Raw genomic sequence first — 27376 nt, 5'->3', positions numbered from 1 at the left:
AATGATGACATTCGTGGGCCATTTATTGCCATATTGAAGAAAATTCAGAACTGTTTACAACAGCAGATTTCTTGAAGGCCTTCCTTCATCCTACCTCCAAGTGATTCTATTCAGTGGAGACTCTTGATAAGCAACTTAATTTCCATAAAAAGCCATTAATTCTTCCCAATTGATTGTTAAAATGAGTATTTCTCCTTTGAATAAAATCCTTTAAAAATTCATTCTTGATTCTTGCTATAGATTGCACTCAGAAATTTCTGTTGTCCAACCTCATAGTGACAATGCAAAATAGAATTGTAATAATTGCATATAGAACATGGCTTGATAAGCTTGAAATCTATCTTTTATGTTCTAAATTTAACCTCCAACCAAAGACAGACTTGGTCCATTTGTTTTAGTCCCTTACTGATTTGCTATAATTAAATGTGAACTCACCATTATGGCTTCAGCCTATATTGGAAGACATTTTAAAAATCATACAGAACTCCTTATTGTCACAAAAAAAGCTATATTTTTAGAGATGCCTTCATTACCTAACAGAAATCCTTCTCAGTTCTCTTTATCATGGTTTTCTTATCTTTTGGACACTGTCAGTCTTATTACTGTCATGATTTATTTTCTATCCTTAGGATGCACTAGAGTTAAATGCATGGCCACATTTAACAATGATACACATTTTTATGTTACTTACTTCTATGTGCTAATCCATAACTTTATTGCTAGTTTATCAAATTATAATGGGCTCAGTTAGTACTTTTATTTTTTTAATTATTTTTGATAGTACATAAGTTTGTTAGATCACGGAAATCCATGAAATAGGCTAGAGTCCCTTTGATTCTTAGAGTAATTTTATAGAGTCAGCTATAAATGTTCTTAAATTTTTTTATAAAATTTATTTTAAGAGAGAGAGAGTGAGAGAGCACAAGTGGGGGAGGGGAAGAGACAGAGGGAGAGAAAAAGAATTCCAGAGAAACTCTGCACTGTCAGCGCTGAGACCAACTTGGGCTTGAACTCACAAAATCTAAGATCAGGACCTGAGCCAAAATCAAGAGTCAGATGCTTAACCGACTGAGCCACTCAGGTGCCCCGAAGGAGCTATAAATTTGACCAACTTCTCTAAAACTGTGGTATAATCCATACATTCATTCCAAGTTTTATATTATTCTTTTATGATCAGGCAAATTGGGTCTCTAGGAGTATACCTGTTTTCCTAGTGATTCTTCAGTTTGAGGGAGGCTGTTATGAAATTGATTCACTCTCAACAAAAGAAGACTTAAGTTGTCTCATGAGGAAATCTCATTTTAAACTTTATGTTTGAACAGTGAAATGAAGCAGATCATCATAAAAATCATTTTTATTATATTTAGCTCCATGATTAAATTTAGTTTTCTGTATGCATAAAATGATTATTATATATTATTACTTAAAAGCAAGATTTTTATTTTCTTTTTGTAAGACTTTTATTTTCTAAATAAGGGGTTGATTAGTCATTTTCTGTATCTATATATCTATATATATGCTAGTAAAGCTGATAAATTAAAATATAAGAATGATATGGCATTGATTACTTTAAACATGAGTTTATATTAGAAATAAGTATCTGCCCTTTCTATACTATTTTGACTATGTCTTTATTTTAAAATCATTACTGATAATCTATGTGCATTATTTTCATATACAATAGCTATAGTGCTTGATTCTTTTATGTCTTATCATCCATCTTTTTCTCTCTACTTCCTTCTTTCCATTGCCTTTTTAGGTTACAGAGCTAAAAATTCAGATAAGAATATTTATCTTATTTCCTACAAATTAGACTCCACTGGTCAAGGCAGAAAAGCAGATTACATATCATGGTGTGATAAATATTGACTAATAGGGGCTCTAGAGGACAGACTCTTAATTCATCAGGAGGGTAATTCGAAGAGTAAATGAAAACTTTCTTGAAGAAATGATGCCTGAATCCTGAAGAATAAGCAGGGATTTAGCTATCAAATTCAAAGTGAACTCCATCTGAGTAGTCTCAGCAACAAGAGTACAGAGTGAGCTCTTGAAGCTAAGAAAGGTTTATTAAGGGTTATGTGTAAAGGTGAGACTTGGAAAGATGGACAAGACAAAGTCTGAGATAGTGAAAAGTCTGGCCTGTCTCATCAAGGAGTTGGGTTTATCTAGTATATATTGGAGACCACAAGATCAGGTTTTAGAAGGAAAATTGTGGTAGCAATGTGATCACAAATAAATATAAACTGGGAGCAGAGGAGATACAATAGAGTACGGGATTATGATACGAACAATCATAAAACACCAACAAAGTAAGAAATTGAGAGAATCAGGAGAGAAAATTTTAGCAGAAAGTGGAATTAGAGGGTTTAATTTGATTTCAGAGTGGATTAGTTCCAGAGGATGGTAAAATCCAGTTTGCAGCCATGGATCTGAGAGGCTCACCTGGTGCAGAAGAGAGGTTCACTAGATATCAAGAGGTCAAGTAACTCTTGGGATAGCTTATTGTATGTTGTCCTGAAAATGTCCCAGGGTAATTAAGGGGTCTTGGTGAAATGGTCTTGCTGTATAAGAGTAATGAATACGAATGGTGGGGAGAGGTATTAGATTCCATGAGTTTCAAATGATAAGAGATAGTCTACTCTGGGTCTGAAGGAATGATGATATGAATGGAAAACCAAGAGATTTCTATAAAAACTATACAACAAAGCACTGGTTGAGAGAATGAGCAACCTCTTTACAGAAATATAGCAGGGAAAATGGCAGCGACTTGGAAAGAAAAAAAGATAATTTGTTTATTTGAAAGGTTCAGAGAGCCCAGCAAAGGTTTTAAAAATGAGGTGAGATATGGAAAATCAATTTAGGAGAAAGAAAGCAGAAATAAGCATGGGATAGTGATAACCAGAAAGGATAGAGACTAGAAACTTAAGTTTCTAACATGAACTTTGGATCTGTGGGCAAGTTGTTTCCTTCATAGGATTACAGAAGAAATGACTTGTGTCCAGAATATAAAAATAATTTATGTATATAAATAATAGGTAACAAACAATGCAATTTAAGAGGGCGAAAGACCTAAATAGGTTTTGAACAAAATATATACACACAAATCACCTACAAACATAAATATATGCACACTAGCTTTACTCATTAGGAAAGCACATATTTAAATCTCAGTAGAGAATACTACACATCCATCAGAATTATTAAGACAATTAAAAATCCTAAGCTTTGCAAAGGGTAAGAAACAACTGGATTGTTCATACAATGCATATGGGAGAGTAAATTTGTTCAGCCACTTTTGGATACTGTTTGGTAATATATTCTCTGTATTTGAATCCTGGCGTTTTCACTAATTTTGTGACATGAGGCAAGTTATTAATATTTTACACATCTGTATTCCATTTAAAAAATGGAATTAAATTAATTAATTCATGAAAATTACTTAAAAGTATGGTCAGTATAGTTCCTTTGATATCACATAATATTACTGTTACGAGAAGTATTGTGTTGGAATACTATGGTTAAAAAGTAAATTGTAACCAAGGCGCCTGGGTGGCTCAGTCAGTTGAGCATCCAACTTCAGCTCAGGTCATGATATCACAGTTTGTGAGTCCGAGCCCCACGTCAGGCTCTGTGCTGACGACTCAGAGCCTGGAGCCTGCTTCAGATTCTTTGTCTCCCTCTCTCTGCCTCTCCTCCACTTGTGCTCTCTCAAAAATAAATAAACGTAAAAAAAATTAAGAAGTAAATCGTAACCTTTTACTATAAAAGAACTATGTATTTGTTAAAATTTATAAAAGCAACTTAAAAATGAAGAGAAAATATTTAAAAATTGTAATATAAATGCAAGAGCTATTAAAAATTTCCTCTTGATCCTTAGATATATATTTTTGACATTTTTGTAACTAAACTTGGTAAATCATGTGGCACTTTATTTTTTTTTAAGTCTATTTATTTATTTTGAGAGAGAGAAAGCACGAGCTGGGGGGAGTGTTAGAGAGAGAGGAGAGAGAGATAATCCCAAGCAGGCCCCACACCAACAGCACAGAACCCCATATGGGGTCCAGTCCCATGAACCGTGAGATCGTGACCTGAGCCAAAGTCGGATGCTCAACTGACAGAGCTATGTAGGCTCCCCAAGCTTTCATTTTGAACACCTTGTTTTATACTTAAACTAATACCATTAAATGTTTATGTTTCTATATACTATGTAACATTGCTATTAACGGCTGTATAATAACTTATTAAATGAAGATACCATAATTTAGTTATAACAATGTTTATGTTTAGTATGTTTCCAATTATTTATTTTGTTTTTATATATAACACCTTAGGGAACACCTTTATGAACCATGGCTTTTCCTGGTCACTGTGTAATCAAAGTATCCTTTTCTTCTCATACTTAGTATTTTGTTTCACAGGTGAATCAGATTTCACAGTTGTTTAGTTTTTTTATGTACTATAAACATGATTCTTTATTTATTTATTTATTTTAAGAAAAAGAGAGATCACGGAGGAACAGAGAGAGAGGGAGAGAGATAATCCCCAGCAGGCTCCATGCTGTCAGCGGGGAGCCCAATGTGAGGCTCAGTCTCACGAACCATGGGATCATGACCTGAGCCAAAATTAAAAGTCACATGCTTAACTGACTGCCCCACCCAGGCATCCCTATAGTATAAGCATATTTCTAAATCAGGAACATAATGATTGGAATGATTTTCCTAAAACCTAAAAAACATATTTTTTGAATAAACTATTAATTTAAACATTTAAACAGTTAATTTGAGATGATTGTTTTATTTTTCAAGAACATATTATTATCAGAATATATGGTCAAAGTAGTATTCATTGGCAAAAGGTGATATGATAAAAAATTAAGTATATGTTCAGTAGTGTGCCCCTTTTGGACCAATTGTGGTCTTTTCTCCCCAGAATACTCTATACTTTTGCTATAATATCCTATATTACCTTAAATAAACTTTTAAGAATGCCAACAAAATAACCAATGAAGCTCGTTAGCTCAGAGACAGGAAAATAAAGGTATTTGGAAAATATAAATTCTAGACATGTTCTTAGACTTAATTCAGACTTTTCCAAGTACCCCTCTTCTTTGTTGTGACTAAAAACTTGGACAACGTGGTGTTGCTAAAGTACCAATCCACGTATCTCTGCATATATCATGCTTGGAGAACCATATGCCTCTGTTACCTTCTCCTCTTCCAATCTTGTTTGCTCTTCTACAATTATAAGAATTCTACTAAATTATGCATTGTAGATACAGTGATTACGTCTTGTGTAGCAGAGAGTATGTTAAATCTGTCCTTAAAGCATGTGTTTAATCAAGTGTTCACTCCTCAGCAGTGTCAAAAGTTCTTTTAGAGACTGGAAGTATGGTGTGTGTGTTTTATCCTTACATTCCAACTATTAAGGGTTCTTTCCATACTGTATCTGTCATTTAACCAGAAACAATCAATAATGACAATTTCAGTAGTAAACATTAGCCAGTTAAAAAGGGAGGGAGATTTTTGAATTCTCTGTGATTCTGAAATTTGGATTTTGAATGCTCTGTAAACTTACTTCCTTTACTAGTTGTAGAGCTCCCAGAAATCTGGTGGGGAAGTGTGAACAGTTGGCTAGGGATGTGACTTGCTGCACTGAGCTTCAGTTTTTATTTAACATCTTTTCAGCTGCTTCTCCCTTCTTTGCATTTACCTCTTTAACCTTTAACCACGCTTACTGAAGTCATCTATTTTCTTGAAATTCTTTATGCAATGTACCATGGGTTTGTGCCTGTGCAATTTTCTTTTTTGTCTAAAGAGTGGGGACAAAGCCCATTGTCAGTGCTCAATAAATGTTTCATCAATGTCATTACTTAATATTCATTTAATTAATATTCATTATAGATCAATTCATAATTGTCATCATAGTAATGATAGGTCAAAAAGAATCTAATTTTTCCATACCTTGAAAATCTAACTCAGACTCAATTTTGTGGTATTATTCATATAAGATAGCTGCTTTTTTTTAATTTATTTTTAAAAATATGTAGAATTAAATTCTGAATATTCCCACATTTTTTTGCCAATGTTTTTTTGATTCAATTCCATGGAGGAAAACATTTAAGCACTAAAAATCTGAAATGTTTATAAAATATATGTACATCCATTTGGGTTGGACATAGTCTTCATGTATTTATATTTTAAAGGGACATAGTACAAGAGGACTCTGCATCACTAAGTGATGATTCCATCATCTACACTTAAGAGATGAACCATTTGTCTGTTACACTGTCTTAGATTGATTCTCGTGGTTTCTGAAGAACCCATCTTTACAGTAGCTTAGGCTATATAATGTATAATATGTGTGATTAAAAGTAAGGGCTAACCTAGAAGAAAAAGTTAATTATGTCGTGGCAAATTATATTTGTTTCTACATAAATGAATATGGTAGATTCTATTTTTAGGATTCTAAAAATATTATTTTTATTTTTTTAAATAGGACTACAAATTTATTCCTACACATTTCTATATTTTATGCCTAACATGTAGCTGTACCTTGATCAAGTTATAATTTTTTAAGGAGACAAACCTGTACTCTGTTAATTTTGTCACGATTTGTAGAAAAGCAAAACAAAAGACTAATATGACATAAACAGGAAGTTCAATTAATTGAAAACTGATGGAAATCTAAAGCTTGTAGCCAAAAGTGGGTATTATCTAAAGAAGGAACAAAAAAAATACTTAAAAGGTAAAAATCTAGGTAATAGACTAACACAAAATAAAGAATATTTTCTATGTGTCTGATTCAAAAGTGAGGCTATGAGATTATGAATTAAGTTATTCTACAACGTATTACCAGTAACATTCAAAGTCAGCCTATTTAAGTATATATTAAGCAGCATTATAAAGCAATAAATTTATGCCAAAATCAAAGTAGACTTAGAAATTCATGTCGCTAATATCTTTAAAAAGTTGACAGAGGTAGTTTTCAGATTTGTCCCAGAGTTTCTTAGTAGCCTTATGAAAAAGGGGGAAATAAAGTGTTGACAATCTTCACAACATAAAACCAAACCATTCACTTAGCGGAAACGCTTTTTATTGTTATTGTTGTTACTGAGATCTGAGATTAATTTCTTCCATATGAAATTGTATCAGGCAGGGACTACGCCTCAACAATATTGCTGTAATCATTTAGTAGAGTTTGTTTCCTTTGGTTTTGCTTTTTTATAACAACTGTCAATGCAGAGTGATGGCTTATGGCCAAAGTGCATTTTAGTATAAAGAAGTCTACCTGTTGCAAAAATAAAATAGTAGTAATTCTGCCATAAGAAAAAAGAAACAGGCATAGTAGTTAAAAGTTAGATGGATGTCATACATGAAAATTTATTGTACTGAACGGAAGAAAATGTTAATAGCAATTGTTTTACCTGATAAAGAATACTAAAGAAAACATTTACTTTATAATATACTGATTTAAAAGGAATACCTGAAACTTTAAAAAAAGACATAGAGAAAAATAATACCTTAGCAGAAACTAAAATACATCAGTGTCTACCTAGGGAAAAATCAACATTGAGGACAACTGAATCAGTAATTTGAAGGAGAGGATTAAGACAACCCCCTTTACTGCAAAGGAGAATGGCAACAAGGTGCTATCCCTAAACAAAAAATTAAAATATTTTCTTAAAGTCTAAATATGCTGAATAAAATCAAATTGAACTAAAAAGAACCTACATTTCTTCAAGTTCACTCATCCACTTAATGCAATTTCCAGGTATTATTACTATTATCCATGTTTTTCTTGGCAAAATGACTCTACAGTTTGCCTGGAAGAATAAACATGAACAAATACATTATAAATTCTAGGAAAGAATAGTAATAAGGAAAGACCTGTTTGAAGAGACCTTAAGAATATGCTTATTAAAGTTACAGTGATCAAAATAATGTAATACTGGTTCTAGAAGATACTTGGCAGAGAGTCTAAAACTTATTAAATGATATGTCACAGTGTAATATATGATGACACTCTCATATTAAATCTGTAGGGGGATGGCAGGGGTGCATGATGTTGAGATGACTACATATGTATGGGACACTAAATTAATTCCACTTTATACCTGTTCTAAAATACATCAAACATGGATTAACAGTTTAGTTTTTGCCTGTAAAATGCCTTTTTCCATTTTATCTTAAAACACAAAGGTGGGAGAAAATGTTGACAGACTTGACAAATCAAAAATTTTTTGAAAAATGGTAAAGAAAGACCAAAACTCACAAATCAAGATAGATGTAAACATTTTAACAAAAAAGCCTTGTTTTGTAAAATTAATACAAATACCTAAAACAATAATTGAAAATTTTAATTCTTATAAATAACTGAGAAAAACAAATTAAAACAAAAGCCAGAGATACTCATTTTCTATCCAGTGAGACAATATTGCCACGAAGTGGGGCATAAATATACTCCCAAATATGTGAACTCTATGTTGGTATTTTTGCTTGTGCCCTCCAGAGGAAGTTTGGGGTTGGGGCAGGGCAGATATCCAGAACTAATTGCATTACAGTAGAAATAAATACTTTATATTGTTTCTGTCTGCTCACTTTTAAATTTTGAGTGCAATAAAAATCGGATCCCTTCACCACTAGACATTGAAGGATAAATTCCACCTTGCAAAGGTAACCTGTGGTTTTAATGATTCCAGATGAAGTAGTGGTGATCATAAAGTATTTATATACATGCTTTTCTCTGTTTTACTATTAAATATAACTTGTCTATTCTCAGCTTTCAACTTGAAACCTGAGTAAGAATTGAGTCATGTAAAACTTTTGGTCTGGACACCAGTTTCATGCACAGTGAAATGATTTTTGACTCAATTTTGTCTTTTTTTATTAGCTTGCTCTATGTTTCCTCTTTTTGTAGAATAAAGATTGCTTAGTTCTTTTGAGACTGCCACACCTACCCCTTCCAGTCTAGATGGTAAAATCTATCATTTCAAATTCTCTTACTAATACTCACAGGAGCTTTGACTAATTTGGATTCATTCGCCCAAGGGAACTCAAATCCTGGAGGAATACAGCTCTCCATTCCTCTTTTTTCCCAACCTGAAATATTCTTGAATTCTTCCATTTGGTTACCATTACTCCAACATCCTTGAGTCATCCAATACCTCTTTCCCTCCAGTTTCTTTCATTCTAGCATTTTCTGCCTCTCTTTCTCCCCATTTTGCTCCTGTCATGGCATGTGCCACAGTATGTAATAATACACTGACTCACTAATTTACAGTTGGAAAACTCAGATAAGGTGTAACCTAACATCTTACGACAGGTAGCACTTGACAGCACGGTGATCTGAGTGGTGGAACTTCTTTGTTTCTACTTTCAGTGATATGTCTGCCTTTGAGCCCGTACTAGAGGGATAGCTGTTCTTTTTGCTGTCTTCCATATTTGTTTATGGATGTGACTTTTCTCTGCTTCTTAATGTAGCTATAAATCTATGCAGCTGTGAAGATGTACTCACTGTGTCAAATTTCCCTCCTCCTCCCACCTCAACCCACATTATTCTCATTCCTGACAGTATAATAGGTGGAAACCTGCTCTTGCTATTCATCCCAAATCCAGCGGCACTCTTTTTGGTTGGATTCCCAAGGAGCAGAGAGTGAAGGGGATTTTGCTGTTTGTGATTTATAGAAGGAGGAATGTTCCTTTTTTTTTAAATTATTAAATGATTACTTTTGAGAGAGAGAGAGGGAGACAGACAGAGTGTGAGTGGGGGAGGGTCAGAGAGAGAGGGAGACACAGAATCTGTAGCAGGCTCCAGGCTCTGAGCTGTCAGCACACAGCCCGACGCGGGGCTCGAACTCATGAACCCTGAGATCATGACCTGAGATGAAGTCAGATGCTTAACGGACTGAGCCACCCAGGTGCCCTTGAAGGAGGAATGTTTCTTTACAAAATCATCTGTAAGGAAGGAGAGGAAGGGGGCTTTGAGCAAGGAAGGAGTCACAGGGAGAGTTCAAGACTTAGCCTGAACCTTGGCATCTCTAGCATAAAATCCCACCATATGATTGTTCTTAAGATAAGGGGGTTGGCTTTTTCTAACTTGTATAAGTGTTTCATTAGCTGTGGCTTCCTGTAGGATAGAAGGTATTTGCCACCCTGGAAAGCCTGCTCCTGAAATAAAGAATAATTCTTCAGAAAATGGGACACTTGGGAATTCTCATCAGTCAACCCTCACAGCAGTTGGGGATAGGTACTCTGGCCAGGTGACAAAGGATCTGCTTGGGGCTACCAACAACATCTACTAGACCCCCTTTCCAAGAGTCCTCATTTTTTAATCCCCTGCTGCGTTGGCAGTATTTAAAGTGCTCTGTTATAATGTAGCACTCATCTAACACGTTTCTACTAGTTTTTCTTCTACCCCTCTAACCACACTTTATCTACATTGCTAAATTCCTCGTCCTCCTGTTCTTGAATATGTATGTCTCCATTTTTAACTGTATTCTCATGTCATTATGCTCTCTATAGATTATCTCATCCAGTGTCTTATGACTACAACTCCCACTTTTGAATACAGCTGTGTAAGCTTCTTCTCCCTGACCCCTCAAGATCCAAATCCTCAGCTTCAGCTTGCAAATTTCCTCTTGATGTCCCATCGAGGGCTCAGTTTCCAAACACCAGGAACTGAACTGAAAACTTCTCTTGTGGAGCTGTTGCCTCTGCTCACTGACCAGTGCTGCCAACACTTATCACAGACACGAAAAGGGTGGATCTCTTTGTCTCAAGTACCTAATTCAGTAGGCAACTAGTCAACAAATATTTGCCGAATTAATGAATAACAATCAGTTGTCTCTTTGTGTCCCCATCAGTGACTCCCTCTCCTGAGTCAAGAAGAAAATATATCAGACAGTGACATACATAGCAAATGAAAAATTAAAATGAATATGTGACAGGGAGGTTTCTTTTTTAAAATCATTCAAGACACATAATAATTAAATTTTATTGTTATAAGCTAATACACTCGAGTTCAAAGTATGTGATAATGAAGTAATCTTAGGGGCTGTCAAATAAGCATTGTGTTTAGTTTCTAGAGTGACACAGGAAGTATTTTACAGTTATTACTAAATCTCAAAAAACCCTGTGATTGTTATGTTGTTGTAGTTATATCAGATATCCAATAGATGGTACTGTGAAATGCCTAATATTTAAAATAAAGTGGTATTGCAGGTAGAAGGCTGAGAGGGAATATTTCAGAATTCTGAGGAGAATCAAGACCTTTTTCTCTGACTGTCAAATTATATTTACAATCTGATTTTTTTTAAATATAGCTTAAGCAATACAGTAGTCCATGTAAAATATCACAAATATTCATTCTTAGTATAGCTCAGAAAATGAATATTGATGTTTTACTACTAAACAGAACTTTAAAATTATTCATATTCTATTAGTAGGATTTTTTATGTGGTGATTATTACTCTTAGTGTTATTCAAATCACCACGTTTTCAGCAAGAAATTATAGCAACATGTCTTTGTCACTGAAATTCAACAGGAAATTTCATGTTAAAAATAAAGCAAGCCTGTGTGAGACCATCTCCTTTCTTGTTTAGAAAGAGAGAGTTCATTATTTATTTCATGTTTTGGCCTCTACCAAAGCCAGTCTAATATCTGAATGGAACATTAGACCATTTTGTAAATATACATTCAGAACATTTAAAAATATATATAAGCTTATGGATTTAATTCTTTTTTTTACAAAAGCAATGATTTAAAACCTGGTTAGAGTTTGTTCCTGAAGAGCATGTAAAAAGTAGCAATTTATAAATGGCCTTATTTATCTTAGTTCTCATCAGTATTTCCATTTTAAAACGATGCTTATCCATTAGAGACTGTTAAAAACTGAGAACAAACTGAGGGTTGATGGGGGGTGGGAGGGAGGGCAGGGTGGGAGGGAGGGCAGGGTGGGTGATGGGTATTGAGGAGGGCACCTTTTGGGATGAGCACTGGGTGTTGTATGGAAACCAATTTGACAGTAAATTTCATATATTAAAAAATAAAATAAAATAAAATAAAAAAAAAAAAAAAAAAAATAAAACGATGCTTATCTACGTGTAAGAATGAATGTGAAGTATTGAATACCAGAACTAAGTGTTACGAAACCTATTACTAAAGCTAAAAATGTCTGAGGGATTATGTCATAACAGAAAGCTTCAAAATCACTGTGTATCTTATTTTAAATATTACAGGGAGCTTTTTAAAATTTTTGCTTCTGTTGATGATACTGTTCTTGGGTATTAGTCAGTATTCCTTTGTATTAGGGTTATTTATTTGTTAGTTTATTCAATCATCTTTTATTTCATATGACAATATGCTAGGTTCTAGCAAAACCAAGATAAATAGCTTTTAGGAAGAATGTTTTTGCATGAATCAACAGCTTCATGTGGTATAGGAAGTATATGTCCTTTGGTTTCTTTATGCATTTACTATTTTTTCCATGTTTTATATAATCGGAATATGTTACATTATGCATAACCTCTTAAAAAGAATATAGTTTTAGGTGCTTATGAATTTTCTGCTTAAAGAAAATATGCTATTGAAATACCTTGAGCTAGCTTAAGTAATTGAGGTTATTTTCTTTATTGAAAAAAAAAACAAAAATAGTTAGTGTTTTGGTAAGTCTAGGCTTTTCTGTTATCTCCTAAGCCATATCAAAACAAATATGCCACATTTGTAATAGAAAAGTGTGGGATGAACAACTATTTTCCTGGATACTTCAAGATAAAAATAATTTCTATCCACCGCTATGTAATGATACACCTTTATGGATTCATCAGGGAATGAAAGGTCCTCTAGAATCCTACTCAGGTCCTTTAAGATTTTCTGTGTATTGTGTATTATGTTCTTTTCAAAAACACTACCACACACTGATTCATTTTCAGATTTCCTAGCATACTGCATGTATATAACATTACATGGCCAAGTTCCTACTTGAGCTAAATGGGTTTAAATATGAACTGTGCATGCAGATCTCAAGTGATAGTCTCTTAATAGATGTCAGATACTCTTTATTGCTGCCCTCTTTTATTTCAGTAACATTTTAATTAATTCACACTGATTGAATAAATGTACATTGAGACTTGTTTCCTAATGAGGGCACATTTAGAGGAAAGGTTTTGCATCATTCTGATATCCTGTGGGTAATTATATTCTAATTATATGGTCGGGGGAAAAGAGTCTATAACTCAGTACTGATATTGTTCGTTGGACCCAATTAATTACATGCACATAATGAAAGTTCATGATAAGGTTGACTGGCAGTCAATGTAAAATTTTAACTCAATTGAATCTTAGCCTAATGTGAATGCAGAATTGGACTTTAACCTGGTTGGAAAATGCTTTGGTGTGAGATCAGTGGATATTTAGAGAGGCAAAGGATAGGAACAAATTTCATTATAACTTGTTTGTTTTTAAATTTGGGTTTTTTTTCCCAGATTGATGAAAAGGAAAACTTAGCAGCCTAATGCTTTAATTCTAAATATTATTATCCATATTCTTTCACTACTTAACAGTGTTTTTCTATATTTTAGAAAGCCACAGTGTTACGTTTTGAGAATGGGATCATGTTGAGAAAAAGAATAGGCATAACAGGAAGTAGTTTTGATGGATTTTATTTACATAAAATTCAATAGGTATTCATCTGTTTTATTAGATGTAGTTTCTTGAGGATGCTTTAAAAAAAAGTTTATTTTCAGAAAGAGAAAGAGAGAGAGAAAACCAGCGGAAGAGGGGCAGAGAGAGGGTACATGAGACCTCAGTGGACTCTGTGCTGAGAGCAGAGAGCCTGATGTGGGGCTCAGACTCACCAACTGCAAGATCATGACTTGAGGGGCACCTGCGTGGCTCAGTCGGTTGAGTGTCCGAATTCAGCTCAGGTCATGATCTCACAGTTGGTGAGTTTGAGCCCTACTTTGGGCTCTGTTGTGACAGCTCGGAGCCTGGAGCCTGCTTCAGATTCTGTGTCTCCTTCTCTCTGACCCTCCCCTGTTCATGCTCTGTCTCTCTCTCTCTGTCAAAAATAAATAAAACTTTAAAAAAAAAATAAAGATCATGACCTGAGCGAATTCCTATGCTTAACCGACTGGGCCACCCAGGTGCCCCTTGAATGTACTTTTTTTAATTTAAAACTACCAACTGCAGTCAAATCCCCTGCCCCAAAAATCACAAGCATAATCATGCATATGTATACATACACGTAAATAGCTATCTCTTAATTATTATTATGTAAAGTAAGACTTGTCAAGAATTATTTGACACAAATAAATAATAAGGCATGTGCATTGTATTTTGAAATATATTTTGTAGATGGTTGAATCTGATGTTTAAGAATTTTTCAATACTTGAATCAAAAGCAAAAGCCACACTCTAAATATCAGCCCCCATCCCTCCTTTACTCAATTTCATTGTTTTCTTTGAATGAAAGGACATTTATTTCTGAAATGGTAGATGTAGTTATGATGCCCATGGTACATGTGAGGATTGAGGAGAATAGCAAGGAGGACTCTGTTCTTTTATTTTTCTTAGCCTCTCCTGTCTCCCTCTCCTTTTTTCACTATTGCTTTCTCTTTTTGATCTCTTGTCTCCCCTTCTGCATCTTTTCTTCTTTTTCTCTACTGTAATAGCCCTAACATCAATGTTTCATTAAAAAAAATATTCTGTTGGTTCACATATACTTGTAAGCAACAAAAATAGTTTCAGATGAAGAAAGTGTGATTAGTCCTTTTTTGCTGAGCTACAGGCAGGCAGTGGAAACTGAAGAACGCTTCTTCAACCATCTGGGCTTCTGATGATTTTATGGGACCTGGCCAAGTTATGATAACATTACTAATGATTTCATTTCACTAGTTAATCAGGATGGCAAGACAGTAACAATAACATTGGGAAGGGTTTAGTTCTTGCTGGTTGCTTTTATATGTAGAAATCTATGTTCGAAATGATTTGGGTATCTCTATAAAGATATGTTTTTAATATTCTTATTGAAAACAGTGCCTCTTAAGTTTCCAAATATCCACTGCATTAGGTGTATTTTCCCTGAAGGTTCAGGGTGTTTCCTTTCTAGACACAAACATGCACACATACTGAGGGAACCATAAAGGACGGAGCCTTCCAATTCCTTCTGTGCAGTATCTTCTGAGCAAAACTCTGCAAATATGTGTAAATGATCACATTTACAAGAGTAAGAATAGACATTTTTGTGAACAATTAAAATTATGAAACACTGAGATTATCTGTTAAACATATTTTTACCATTAAATTCATGTTGTTGCAAACTTAAAAATTTGGCTCAAACATCCCTTGGTTAGTCAAGGGATCTTGAATAAGATTGTAATATGTATATCTTCTAGGGGCGCCTGTGGCTCACTCGGTTAAGCGGCCGACTTCCGCTCAGGTCATGATTTCGTGGTCCGTGAGTTCAAGCCCCGCGTCGGGCTCTGTGCTGACAGCTCAGAGCCTGGAGCCTGTTTCAGATTCTGTGTCTCCCTCTCTCTGACCCTCCCCTGTTCATGCTCTGTCTCTCTCTGTCTCAAAAATAAATAAACGTTAAAAAAAATTAAAAAAATATGTATATCTTCTAAAATATTTTACTTTTGATAGTTTCATTTTAATTAGATATGTCAATGTGCTGCTGGAAAAGAAAAAAAAATAATGACCTAATTTGTCTAATGTCTAATTGACATACTTGCCATACATTGAAATAATCATTGGTTATAAAAATTATTTATAGTATACAAATTATTTCGGTCTCACTTCCTTTTTTAAAATTTGTATTGTGTTTACATGTGTGAGTATACTCACTTAGGGACCTGCAAAATCATAAAAGGTTAAACAAATTATGAATCTGGAAGGTGACAATAAAATTTAGCGAAACCAAATGTGTTTAGTTTCTATATAATAGAGATGCCCTTGATACATTTTACCATCAAGGATGATAGAACAACTTCTCTTTAAGGCTGAGACACTGTACCACTTTAGAAAGTCAGTTGTTCTTTTCCCAGACTTGCTTTTTATTCTCTCACTTCTTTTTTGATGCCAGAGATATCAACTTGCATATAAGGAAAGCAGCTATTTAAAATAGTTTTGTTTAGGGGTGCCTCAGTGACTCATTCGGTTAAGTGTCCTACTCTTGATCTCAGCTCAGGTCATGATCTTATGGTTTGTGAGCAGAGCCTGCTTTGGATTCTCTCTTTCTCTCTCTCTCTCTCTCTCTCTCTCTCTGTCTCTGTCTCTCTCTCTGCTCCTCCCCCCTCAAAATAAATAAATAAACATTTTAAGAAATACAAAAATAAAATCATTTTATTTGGCCACCTTAATTTACCACCGTACTAGAAGTTATAAGGTTAAATTAATCCATATTGATATTCAAGCCACTTCTTTCAGGCAGAACATATATATTGTGGTCTCTAAATACTTCGCAGTGTTCAATGTTTTAAAATAATGGTATTTTCATATCACTTAAAAAATAGAGACATAGCTAAAAATAGACTTAGGAAAAAATTCTTATTGAACTTGTATGAAAAAAAATAGAGCCTGGGACAGAGAAGCACTGTATTTGGATCTATCGTTAACTTTATTTTCTTAGGCTAATTATCTAACCTTTCTGATTTCCAGTTTCTCAGTCTGAGAAGTGAAGTATCTTGGCTTACATGGAGGATTAAATGAGACAATAAACATAAAAGCGATTTTTCAAAAATTTGAACATTCCTATATAGGTAGAGCATAGAGTTCTGTTAATTTTACTTTAGTCTTGAAATAACTGATGACCCTTTTAATCTGAGTACTATGTTCTTATTATATTTTTAACTCAAACCTCCAACAATCTCTCTACCAAAGATTTTTCTTTATCCTATGACAATTTGGATTAAATTGTCAATTTAAAATGATTACATGTTAGAAACTATGAAGACAAGAGATATCTCTATACTTTAGAATAATAGAATTTTTAAAAATTCTTTGATATTACGTTGAACTTAGTAAGTGCCCTGAAGACAAATGCATCTTTTAAACTAATTATCTGCACTGTGTATTCTATTTAATATTAAAATGATACTGATTAAATAAAATCAATCACATTCCTCTGTAGTCACACCTCACGTTTGATTAAATACAAATATACAGTTCCTATATTAATTCTGATTAAAAATATATTGCATTTAGAATTATACAGTCATGATAATTTTCAAAAAGCTAAAACATTTACTCTGTTAATCCTTGATATTTAGAAATCATATACAGAAGAGTATAATTGAAGTAATATAATATCTGAATTTGTTCTCTAAAAAGTTTCTTGTTTGTCTTTTACCTGGATATCATAGTTTTCTTATTGTAACTCAAGGGTAAACCACTGATGGTCATGTTAGTTTAATATACCGTCTTTGCCTACACACCTTGATTATAAGTGAGCTTTTGTATACATTGTTTCATCCCTCTTATTCTTGAAAAGAATTTTTAGTGTTGCTGTCAGATACTTGAGTGTTGCTAGAGATAAGTCTCTGAGTAGGTGGCTTTCTCTCTTACACATTTATGACTTTTTGACCTGCTGTGGTCTCAATTTTGTTTGATCCTGTTAACTTATTCTTAGTCAACTGCTTTCACATTCTCAGAGAGGTAGTGACAAACTTTCTACTATTTCCTTACTCTCTTGTCACTACTTCTCTGCCAACATCACTCACTCTCAGTAGATGACCCATAATCCCACTACCTTAAGAAGGAAGAAGCCTGTAACATGAATATCCATAAATTACCAATTCTCCACACAAGTGGTAGCAAAGTGCCAGCTATGGGTTAATTTCATCCTACAGTGTGTTTTGGGGAAAGAATGCCTTAAAACAGGGTCTTCATAACCCAAATTGGCATAATTTTTGCTTTTTGTGTCATCGAGCCATATGATTCAAATATATCCCCAGCCTCTATTATTATTTTTCCATTATATATGCAGAAATAGATATATTTTACTAAGTTGAATCTTTTATATATAAATTGCAGGTAGTATGACATTACATCGCTAAATATGTCAGCAGGCATCTTGTAAGATTAAGGACAATTTTTTATACAATTTCCATACTATTATCACACATAGGAATATTAACGATAATTCCATAATATTAATCACTATCCTGTCTATTCAAATGCTTAAATATATCTCAAAAATGTCTTTTATAGGGTTTTTTTTTTTTTTTTTTTTTTTTTTTTTTTTTTTTTTGGTGCTTGTGGTGGGGTGGACCATATCCATTTAAGATTTGTGCATCACACTTGCTGTTACTCTAAACCATTTTGACAACTATAATCTTTTCACTTGGCTTTCCAGTGCCTTACTCTTTACAGATGGGTAAGGTGAACATAGACTCTTCCAAAGATAGAAGGCATCTGTGACCTATGTCCTGGAGACTGTTTGATGGGCATCCTAATTTTTGCTTGAGAGTCTCTGGGACTTTCCTTGGCCCATGACATAGGATAAGATAAGGAATCACAGGACAAGGAGCTTAATCTGGATTAGAGGGAGAGCAAACATAGACTATAATAAAGATGGAACAATTACACTCATGTCTTAAAATGTTTATTCAGATCTAAGCTTGAACTAAGAGCTGAGAAGAAAAAAAATAGGAAAGCTGACAAAAAAAATTGAGGTGACGTAGATTGAAATTAGCACATTTTTCCCACCCCCCGTTATCTCAAGTGTTATATAGACTGATTTGGGCTCAAAAGTCAAGAATATTACTGAAGTCAGAAAGCTTTCTTTGAAAGTTCTGTGAAATCTGTTTTCAGTCCATCTGAGAAATGGCAATTACTTCCATAGGGTTTTGCTGTTCATGGGATAGTTAACCCAAGTTCATCCTTTCAGACTTCATGACTTAATTTGATGAAAAATCTGCAGCTGAAACATTTTTTACTTACATGATAAACATATCTTCTAAGTAGAGTTGTATTCCTGGACACTTCAAATTCCTCTGTGGCTTCTCTAGACGCCTTCTTCTGATGCACTTCTGTGTGCACTGGATCCTTCTAGTCCTCTATGCTGAGTAGCTGGGAAGTCGCTTCTGTTGCATTAACCTCATGGAGCTATTTATTCTTCTGTTTCTTGCTGCCTTCTTGGACTTACACTGCATCAGGGAGTAAACTAATGTCTATGTTCTCAGATTTTTCAGACCCATCTTGGATATTCATTTAGAGTCGCTTTCACATAGCCCAGTCCTGGGGGTAAATTGGAATATACCGACCACTCCCTCCTTTTCAGAGACACACAAATGTCTAAGACCTCCTAACCTGACATCCAGCTTCATACTTAGCCCCACCACACACACACCCCACCATTAGAAAACTTTATCTAGTATTACGTGTGTGATTTGTCAACAATTCTTCCAAATTTGCCCTGAGTCCCATAGGGCATAGACTTTTGGAATTGTTAACCTTTTATTCTGTTTTTTTGCCAGAAACAAAGCTCCTTACTGTGACTCAGAAAAGGAGGGCAGGTGAATAATTGAAGATGCACTGTCATGAGGACCAGTTTCAGTGTGTTTAACTTCATCTTTTTTTTTTTTTAAGTTACTCTCAAGTAAAATTTTTCTACCTACTTAATAATATTTTCACTTTTTACTGATGCTAATGGAATATTTTTTCTTATTTCCAGAAAAATCCCAAAATAAAATCCACACCATAAGCTATGTCTCCATCAAAAAGATACTGAGTGTTTTAGCAAGGAATGAGAATTGGACTGGAAAATGGGAAAGTGGGCCGGGTAAATGGGCAACTCAAAAAATTAGTAGGGATGGTTTATGAGGGATAATGGAACTTAGAGATGAGTTCTTATTGCAAAACCTGAATGTAATATATCAGTATTATTTCAGAGAGGTATACGAAGCAGGTCAACAATATTGACCAATCTCCTTTGGGTGGATGAAGTTTCATTTTGGACAAGTAATTCACAACCCAACCCACTCTCCATTAGAGTATTCCTTATTAATTTATTTAATGGAATTAAGCAGAAAAAATATGACAAGGAAATGCATTTTATATTTATTCATTTATTTCACAGAAGAAGAGTGGTATAAGAACCTTTGTTGGCATTTGTTTTCAGTTTGACTTTTGTTTTTTTCAGCTTTAATATGAACTTCTCTTTTTCAGCAGACTCTGTCCACTTCAGGAGTTTCAGTCCCTGAGGTGCGTAAGCAAAAAAGGTTTTCACATTTGGCCATATAGGTCATTATACATCTTTTCATTGTTATAAAGAACATTTGGGGCTATCTCAGTGACCTACTAATATCAATTTGTTAGTTCATTTTGTCTCATATTCTGATATTTGGAATTGGGGATCTTTATATTTTATTTTTTTTAAAGTTTATTACTATTATTATTTTATTTACTGTGAGAGAGAGACAGAGAGTGAGTGTTGGAGAGGCAGAGAGAGAGGGAGAGACGGAATCTCAAGCAGGCTCTGCACCATCAGCACAGAGCCTGACACGGGGCTAGAACTCAAACACCACGAGATCACGAACCCAGCCAAAATCAAGAGTCAGAAGCTGACTGAGCCACCCAGGCACCCCAAGGAGATTTATATTTTCATGATAGGATTGACTTGAAACTGTTTCAATCTACTTTTGTGACAAACATTAGGAAAGCAAAGTTATATGAAACAAATTATACAGAGAAAAATAAAAGTTATTTTGCAAAGAGTTTTGACCTGTGTATAAGAATAGCATCGTTCCTATTTGTCATGTTAAAATGTAAATACCTTACAGAAAACCCAAACGATGCAAAGTTCTATACCATTAAAATGTAGTTTTAAGTGATAGTAGATTGAGAAACTCTTGCTCACTTTGAAGTGCCCATCATTTTAAAAAAGAATGTATCTGCATTAATCAGTTAGCATATGACATTATCTAGGAATGTCACTGGAATAAAATATAGTCACAGAAAAAATGACTTCTATTTTGAAAATAAATATAGGTATTCCCATACCATTTATTTTCAGTAAAGTGTTAGCTTTGTCTTTGCATTAATAAAGGAAAGCCTCCACATTTTTCTGTGACCCTATTCTATTCAGTTGTTTCTATCTTTTTTTAAATGTTTATTTATTCTGAGAGAGAGGGAGGGAGGGAGGGAGGGAGGGAGGGAGGGGCAGAGAGACAGGGAGACAGAGAATCCCAAACAGGCTCTGTGCTATTAGTGCAAAGCATGACGTGGGGCTCGATCCCACAGATCGTGATGTCATGACCTGAAGTGAAGGCAAGACCCAGATGCTCAACTGACTGAGCCATGCAGGAGCCCCTCAGTTATTTTTATCTTTAAAGGATATGATCAGATGGTATTATTTCCCCTAAATTATAATTTGAATTGGCCTCCTTAGGAAAAATATTATTTATAATATATGAATACTACATAAGGATATGAGTTTCTTTAGAGGAAAGCATAATTGTACAAAAATGTAGTAACCTCTCTTCCCTACCCACCCCTGCAAAAAAGTTTTCCAATTAGTGTAGACTGCTTCATGAGACTTTTAAAACTTTGATTTTGTAACCAGACATATACTTTAAAAGATACTGGAAATATGTTTGAAAAAGTAATGTTTCTAATCTAAGAGAAATATTAAATTGTTTTTGTATTCTTTAAGTCAATTGATACCATTATTATCTTGATGGTTATAAAATAGAAATATTGAATTACAGACTTAAGTGACAAACGTTCTCAGAAAGTTTATCACTTAGTTCAGTTATTTAAGTGTAAGAGAACTGATTTTGTATATTCAGGTGTTTGAGTTTATTTTTGCCCGTGAATATAGGCACTGCATTTGAGATTTAAAATTTTCTCCTTAGACTTGATAATTTCCACAGATCTCCCATATTAAACTGCATAATCTATATCATATAAATAGAATAAATAGACCAGACTGCACTTTTCATAATACACTTTTCTCATTTAAAAACAAACAAACAAACAAACAATTTCTTCTTCTGTAAAGTTATTAAAAGTCTTCATACATTGCCTTTTATTTTCTGGCAAGATATATTGGTTTATATTAATTTAGACTTTTCACCATTGTCTGAAATCATCTTATGAGTTTTTTTCAACTATGTTGTTCCAAAAATTTTCTTAAGCCCATATGTGGATGTTTACACTGGTGAGTGTATGAACACACACACACACACACACACACACACACACACACACACACATGTATCCCTTTGTTCAACTATCAGAAACAATTGCTTGTTAAGTAATTGTTAGGTTAAGATGTATGTGGGGGAACTTATGGAAGGATATAGACATACCTTAAACATTTAATGTGAAATACGTACATGTATATTTGTTGGCTACACTTTTGATGTAGGTTAAAGGGCTTTTCTATGAGGCCATATCTCTTGTTTGGAAATTGTATATAGGCTTTCTTACATATATCACAGTCTTATCACCCATGGTAAGTTTCAGTTATCAATTGTTGTGAAGCAAAAGTAAAGCATTCCCTATTTCATGAAAAGATATTCATTTATTTATGAAAATAATTGTCTTCAATTATTTTCAATTTTTTAAAGTATAACAAAAATTCAAGGATCTGTAAAGCAATTTGAGTGTAAAATAACTCGTAATATTTTTTAAAGTTTATTTGTTTTGAGAGATAGAGCATGAGCAGGGGAGGGGCAGAAAGAGAGAGAGAGGGACAATCCCAAGTAAGTCCCATCCTGTCAGTGCAGAGCCTGACATGGGACTCAATCTCACAACCATGAGATCATGATCTGAGCCGAAATTGAGTCACTCACTTAACTGAATGAGACACTCAGGCACCCCAGTAATTCTCAATTTTTATTAATTTTCAAAGCTTTTACAGTCATTGTGTCTTAATCCAACTGGACCACTCCTTCTACACACACACACACACACACACACACACACACACATCATGTATTATTGTGGTTCCAAAGAATGCAAGTTATTTTCACAGAAACAACTTATTTTACACTCAGGATTCAATGGTTTGAGTAATAATTAAATCACATGGTTATAATAATAAGATAACAAATTCTACTTGGAGCTGGTATAAACAGATTGGGGGCAGCATAGTAATCACTATGTGGAGCATTTAACTCAGCTGGTTGAAAGACATGATGAGTATGAACAAACAAGAGTGCTACCTCCTTGCTTTTAAACTTTGGCTCAACATGTCCGTGGTGACAGTTACAGAGAGAGGAAATTGAGAGTGAGTGAGGTACGTATGCACACACATACTTTTATAAAGTCACAACCATATACTGGCAAACAGCCCAAAGCAAAAGATTTTGGCATGGGCCTTCTCATTCCTAAATTTCATTGCTTCCAATCAGTATTTCTTGAACAGAAATTTTGTATGTGGTTTGCACCCAATATGAAATTACCCCAAGATAAAATAGTCACATTGTGTGTGATGTGTGAAAACCGGGACTTGGGGACCAAGTTGTAAATTGTACCTCCGGGTTTTGTGGGTGAGTAGCACCTCTAGGTCGTTTAAGACTAGCTTTCATTCTAATTGTTTGCCTCTCGTCTGCCCCAAAAGACCCCACCTGGATCACGGCACCACTTATCCCCAGAAATGGGGACTCAGCAGACAAATAAAGTACTACCAAGTAAATGAAGTACTTCTTCACAACACCCATCTTGCACTCCTGCAGTGTAAGCAGCATACATGTGATAAGTTAAATGAGAAAGTATAGCAATATACTTTTTTGTATTTTAAAAATTTTGCCATTTGCTAAGTGCCTATTTTATGCTGGTATCTTTATCCACATTTTCTTAATTTATCATCACAAAAATCTTCTCATTTTATAGATGAACTCAGTGGTGGCTTAGAGATAGCAAATAACTTGCCCAAGTTTGCATGGCAAATAAAATACAAATCTGGGATTTGGCCTCCAAGCCCATACTTAGGCCTTTTCCCAAAGTAGTTTTAGTTTTTTAATAAGTCCTTACTTAACTAAATTAAGAAAAAAATGAAAACCTTTATAACATATCAATTATTATATCTATGTTTAAAGCTTTCTAGACTTTTTTTTCTAAATCAAGACTGCTTTGCTACTCAGCCATAATAAATTTTGCTGCAACTTCCAAGGATCCCTAGTAGATTTAGAGCTTTTGTTACTTTCCGAGTGAATTTGTGTCTCTCGGCAGGGAACGGCTCCAGTTTCACAATAAGGTCACAATAATTAAAAGTGCAGTTCTGCAGCTGTCAGCCTTGCTTTCATGGAACCCATAACCCTTCTAAGCACCAATGAATTTGTTGGCACGACTGCTTCCACAAGATCTTTTATATTGGGAATATCTAAGTGTTACCTTGGGTTCAAATTCTAGAGCTCCTGGGAAATTTCTGTGGCCTAGCTCCAGTGGCAGAAAGGACTAAGTCTCCCCTAAGGCAGGTAACTGAGAAAGCAAGTTCCAGGACTAGCCAGAAGGATGCTGTTGCAACAGTGCACCAGCCCACCCTTTTGTGGCTTTGTACCAATGGAGGTACTTTGCTGCTGCCTGTTTCTCATGCTGAGATTGGACAAAAAGAAGAAAGCCCTGTGCTCGAGGTAATCATCACTTGCTGCTTGTAGTTTGTGAGTGATCGATAACAGCAGGCTCAAGTATTGTGGTAAACATCCCTTTTGTGAAAGTGGTTTTCAGCAATGCACAAATACTCTACCTCTGAGAATCAGCATGATATAAAAAAAATTTTTTTTAAAGCACAGGTTTAAAGGGAGGTCTTTTTATTTCATTTATTTCATCTTTCCGTTTTCTGTGAATGGTCCTTTCGGCTTTTTTTGTTGGTTAATTATGGTGATTATTCTTTTGGAATTCTATTACAATGTATTCCCCAGTTAAGATCTGTTGTACTACTTAGAGAGTCTGAGGATCACAAAACACTGAATTCTATATTCAAAATGTCTGCATAGCGAACACAAATGGCTGATATTTGAAAATCCTGAAATATCAATAACTATATTTTATTTTTTGTAGTCATATTTTCTATATTTTGGGGGATAGAGTAGCTCTTTTCAGTGTTTGAATAATTTCTATTGATTAAAGCAATAATTTTCCAACTCTTTTTATATCTTGGATAATTTATCTGGCAGAACAAAATTTGTCTTGATTATAATAAGGTAATTTATTTTGTTATTTAAAGTCCAAAAACTTAAAAAAAAAAGCAGAAGGTGAAGTGGTGAGCACTGACCTCTATTACCAGAAATCAATATTATCCTGAATAATGATGCAAAATAAGGTTGGTGAGTTCTTCTTGAAACTTTTCAGTAACTTCAATACTGGGAGTAATTCTCTTAAATATCACAATAGAGATCTGCCATTCAGAGTTAACCCCCACAACAGGCTAATGAAATTTCTGTGGACAGCAGATCTTTGAAAGATGCAATTGCTTCCCCTTTCTGTCCCTCATATGAAATGAAAGAAGTAAAGATTTTCGTAGTGGAAATAGGAAAAAGCATCCAACTATCATTCTGTGAGCTAATGCTGCTTAACTAAAGTATAGTGGATATTTCATGGAGATTGCTCTACAATTTGGAAATAAAGATGAAACAAATGAGTACAATAAAATGATAACTGTGGGGAAAAGTAAATGCTTATGAGTTTCTCCTGTTTACAATTTTCGGCCTTGAGTAATTCCACGCATTCTACCCACTAGACATATTTCCCTTAACCAAAGAAACCATTTGGTTTCTTTGGGGTGTGTGTATGAGTTCGTGTGTGTGTGTGTGTGTGTGTGTGTGTGTGTGTGTGTGTTTAAACAAATGTTTACTATTTTAGCATTATCTGGATTATATAATAAAATTCACATGCAGGTGGAGGTACTGAGGATTTTTCTATTAACTTGTTGTATACCTCATTCTTATAATTTTAGATTTCAAAAATAAAATCTTAGTTGAACACTCAATGTAGGATTTACATTTTTTTTATATCTTACAAAGGTTACTATAAAGCATTTGTTTCATCTACTCCAGTTTACTCAGAAAGATGACTCCCTGGAGAGACCTGAAGCTACTTAATTAACTGCTTTTTGCTAGTTGGAGGGTCTTACCAGCAATGGAATTTCCCCAGCTATGTGCATGGCTAAGAATAAAATCAAGTTAATAGATAATTTGGTAGCTCTTTACAGACATACACTTACATGTATTCAATTTCCAGCATTATGTATATAAATAGTTTGGTCACAAATATTCAGTTCCAATATGACTAACCAACTTAAATTTTATTTAATTCTTGTAACCTAAGAATTTTAGGAATTAAATGTAAAATAACAATTGTTGGATTGTATGTCAGAATACAAGGTATTTAAGGTATGATAAGATATTAGATATATAAGATATTAGGTACATAAGTATCTTCTACACTATAGATTTTTATAGAGCATTTTATAGAGCGTTGTATGTTTTACATACCTGTATGCAAGCATCCAGAAAGAAATTATTCCCATACCTACCTCAGCATTTTATTTTTGAACTCCTAATATAAGTTATGGATTTTCAAATGTAATCACTGAGACTTGCTTATTTAATATACTTAATGTAACTAAGTGTAATTTTTCATACATATATGCACTTGGAAATAGAACAAACACTTTGCATAATACTAATGAGCACCCTAATGAGACAGCCACACTTTCTTATTCATAATAACTTTCATTTATTGAGCACATATTCTAATATAAGCACAATGTTAGGAATTTGTGTGTTTTCTATTAAATTTTGCACAACTCTGAGGAATATGTATTGCTAACTCCATTTTGACTAAGAGTTAAGTGCTCCAAGGTTACATGACATTTAAGTAACAGAGATGGGATTCAGCTCAGGCTTTCTGACTCCAAACCTCATCCTATAATCCACTCTTTCTATGCATTATACTCTTAACTCTCTAGGGACAAAATTGTAATTTGTAAGTTTAGAAAGAATGATCTATCTTTAAAAAAAATCAATATTTTTGCCAGAAATTATGCTTATGTGAAAGTACATCGTTTTCCAAAGAATGTGAATTTCAGGAATCCTATTACACCATCCATTTTTAGTCACACAAAAAATATATTCAGTGATTTTACACCATGAAATTGCAAGGTAAATGGACTGTATTGATTAGCATCTATTTTGGTCTCAGAAATTTTCTGATCCATCTGGCCCTAATATAGTTAAAAAGAGCTTTACTTGTAAGTCCAGTTAAAATATGTTCCAAAATTACAGAAATTGAAATGATGCTCTAAGAAGCAAATATAGGGACTAGAAAATATGTGTCACTCAAATATTTAAGCATACATGCCAGACATTGCTTTTTGATCGGAACAACTTTTCACTCCAAGCCTAGACATGGCCCAAGAATCCCTCTTAAT

At 34.1% G+C, this 27376-nt stretch overlaps 1 protein-coding gene across 12 annotated transcripts in view; it reads left to right on the top strand.

The window, feature by feature from the left end:
• DGKB (diacylglycerol kinase beta) overlaps positions 1-27376 on the top strand; it is a 725288-nt gene that overhangs the window by 221278 nt on the left and 476634 nt on the right. For 6 of the 12 annotated variants that reach the window (XM_060632583.3, XM_060632585.3, XM_060632581.3 and 3 more), the window contains one exon: positions 20167-20202. The exons of 3 other annotated variants lie outside the window; for them this stretch is intronic. In XM_060632583.3, the coding sequence (XP_060488566.1) occupies positions 20167-20202 (36 nt within the window). The remainder of the gene's footprint in view (positions 1-20166; positions 20203-27376) is intronic. 3 more of the 12 variants (XM_060632584.3, XM_060632590.3, XM_060632588.3) reach the window with 1 other exon arrangement.

The sequence above is a fragment of the Panthera onca genome, chromosome A2 (genome assembly GCF_046562875.1).
Source record: "Panthera onca isolate mPanOnc1 chromosome A2, mPanOnc1 haplotype 2, whole genome shotgun sequence".
Classification (NCBI taxonomy): domain Eukaryota; kingdom Metazoa; phylum Chordata; class Mammalia; order Carnivora; family Felidae; genus Panthera; species Panthera onca.
Note: the sequence above shows the minus strand (reverse complement) of the source record. Positions and strands in the feature narration are given on the sequence as shown.